We start from the raw sequence: 1,059 nt of genomic DNA, 5'->3' as shown, positions 1-1,059 counted from the left end.
GAAAAGACCCTCCTAAGATTTGCCGGCTCAACTTTCCCTCTGCTGTCTCTGTGCTGTTCTCTCACTACTGTGGTTCAGGGAGACTTCGGGGACTTGGGATACTTTGTATCCTCAGCTACTTGGCGTTAGAGCCAGAGAAAGCCTGGAGCAACAAGTGTGTATATGGGAAATCAGGGCTGTGATTTTTTTACCCCAGCACTTAGCATCTTTGTAATTTTATCTTTGTGCATACTTACACATGCGCGCGCGCACACACACACACACACACCTGTTATTATCATATCTTTTCCTTTTCCATCAAAATATAAGGACCATAAAACAACAAGGACCAGCTTGCTCATTCCTTTTTGCATGTGTTGAGTAGCTGAAGTGGACCCTGGAGAGATGTAGAACTCACCTTCTCATGAGGGGAGACAAACCTGAGAACAAGAACATTGCAGGTAGTGGTAAGTGCTGCCAAAGAAATAAAGTGGACTGACTTGATGGTGATATTCTTTAGCTTGCTCACTTGATTTCTGTGGAATGTCTGCTGGTCGGAGGAGCCCCATTTTATAACTGGTGGGGGGAAATAGTGTAGGAAAACTTGCCTAGAGTTACTCATTTTGCAGATGGTAACATTTGAACCCAAACTTACACTCTTATCTGTTATATTGTCAGACTCCTGGGAAATATTCCAGCGTTGTGGCTGTACCTTTGTCTTCCAGGTCATCAGTGTGAAATGATTCTTTTTCGTTTGTTTTTTTTTTTTTTTTTTTTTTTTGAGAGACAGGGTCTCACTATGTAGTTGAGACGGACCTGCAACTCACTGTGTAGCCCAGGCTGGTCTCAAACTCACAGCAATCCTCCTGCCTCAGCTTCCCAAGTGCTAGGATCACAGGCGTGCGCCACTTCACGCCCAGCCAGTGTGAAACAATTCTGAGCCAAGGAACCAGTTAGGATAAAAACAAAACAGGGCCCCCTCCCAAAAAAAATCCACACAAACTTAGTTTTGTGATAATACAGAGGGTGTGTACTTACGATGGTTTGACTTAAGTTTTTTTTTTTTTTTTTTTTTTTTTT

General features: G+C 42.9%; 1 protein-coding gene across 2 annotated transcripts in view; it reads left to right on the top strand.

Annotated features, from left to right (window-relative positions):
- Positions 1 to 374: 374 nt before the first annotated feature.
- The window catches only part of Vapb (VAMP associated protein B and C), a 50,703-nt gene continuing 50,018 nt past the window's right edge, over positions 375 to 1,059 (top strand). The window contains exon 1 of one of the 2 annotated variants that reach the window (XM_010628774.3): positions 375 to 446. In XM_010628774.3, the coding sequence (XP_010627076.1) occupies positions 404 to 446 (43 nt within the window). In that variant the 5' untranslated portion in view covers positions 375 to 403. The remainder of the gene's footprint in view (positions 447 to 1,059) is intronic. The other variant, XM_010628775.2, reaches the window with a different exon arrangement.

Source organism: Fukomys damarensis, unplaced genomic scaffold, assembly GCF_012274545.1.
Source record: "Fukomys damarensis isolate Sample0158 unplaced genomic scaffold, DMR_v1.0_HiC HiC_scaffold_22, whole genome shotgun sequence".
In the NCBI taxonomy this organism is placed as follows: Eukaryota; Metazoa; Chordata; class Mammalia; order Rodentia; family Bathyergidae; genus Fukomys; species Fukomys damarensis.
The sequence above is the reverse complement of the archived record's forward strand: the minus strand, read 5'-3'. Positions and strand labels throughout refer to the sequence as shown.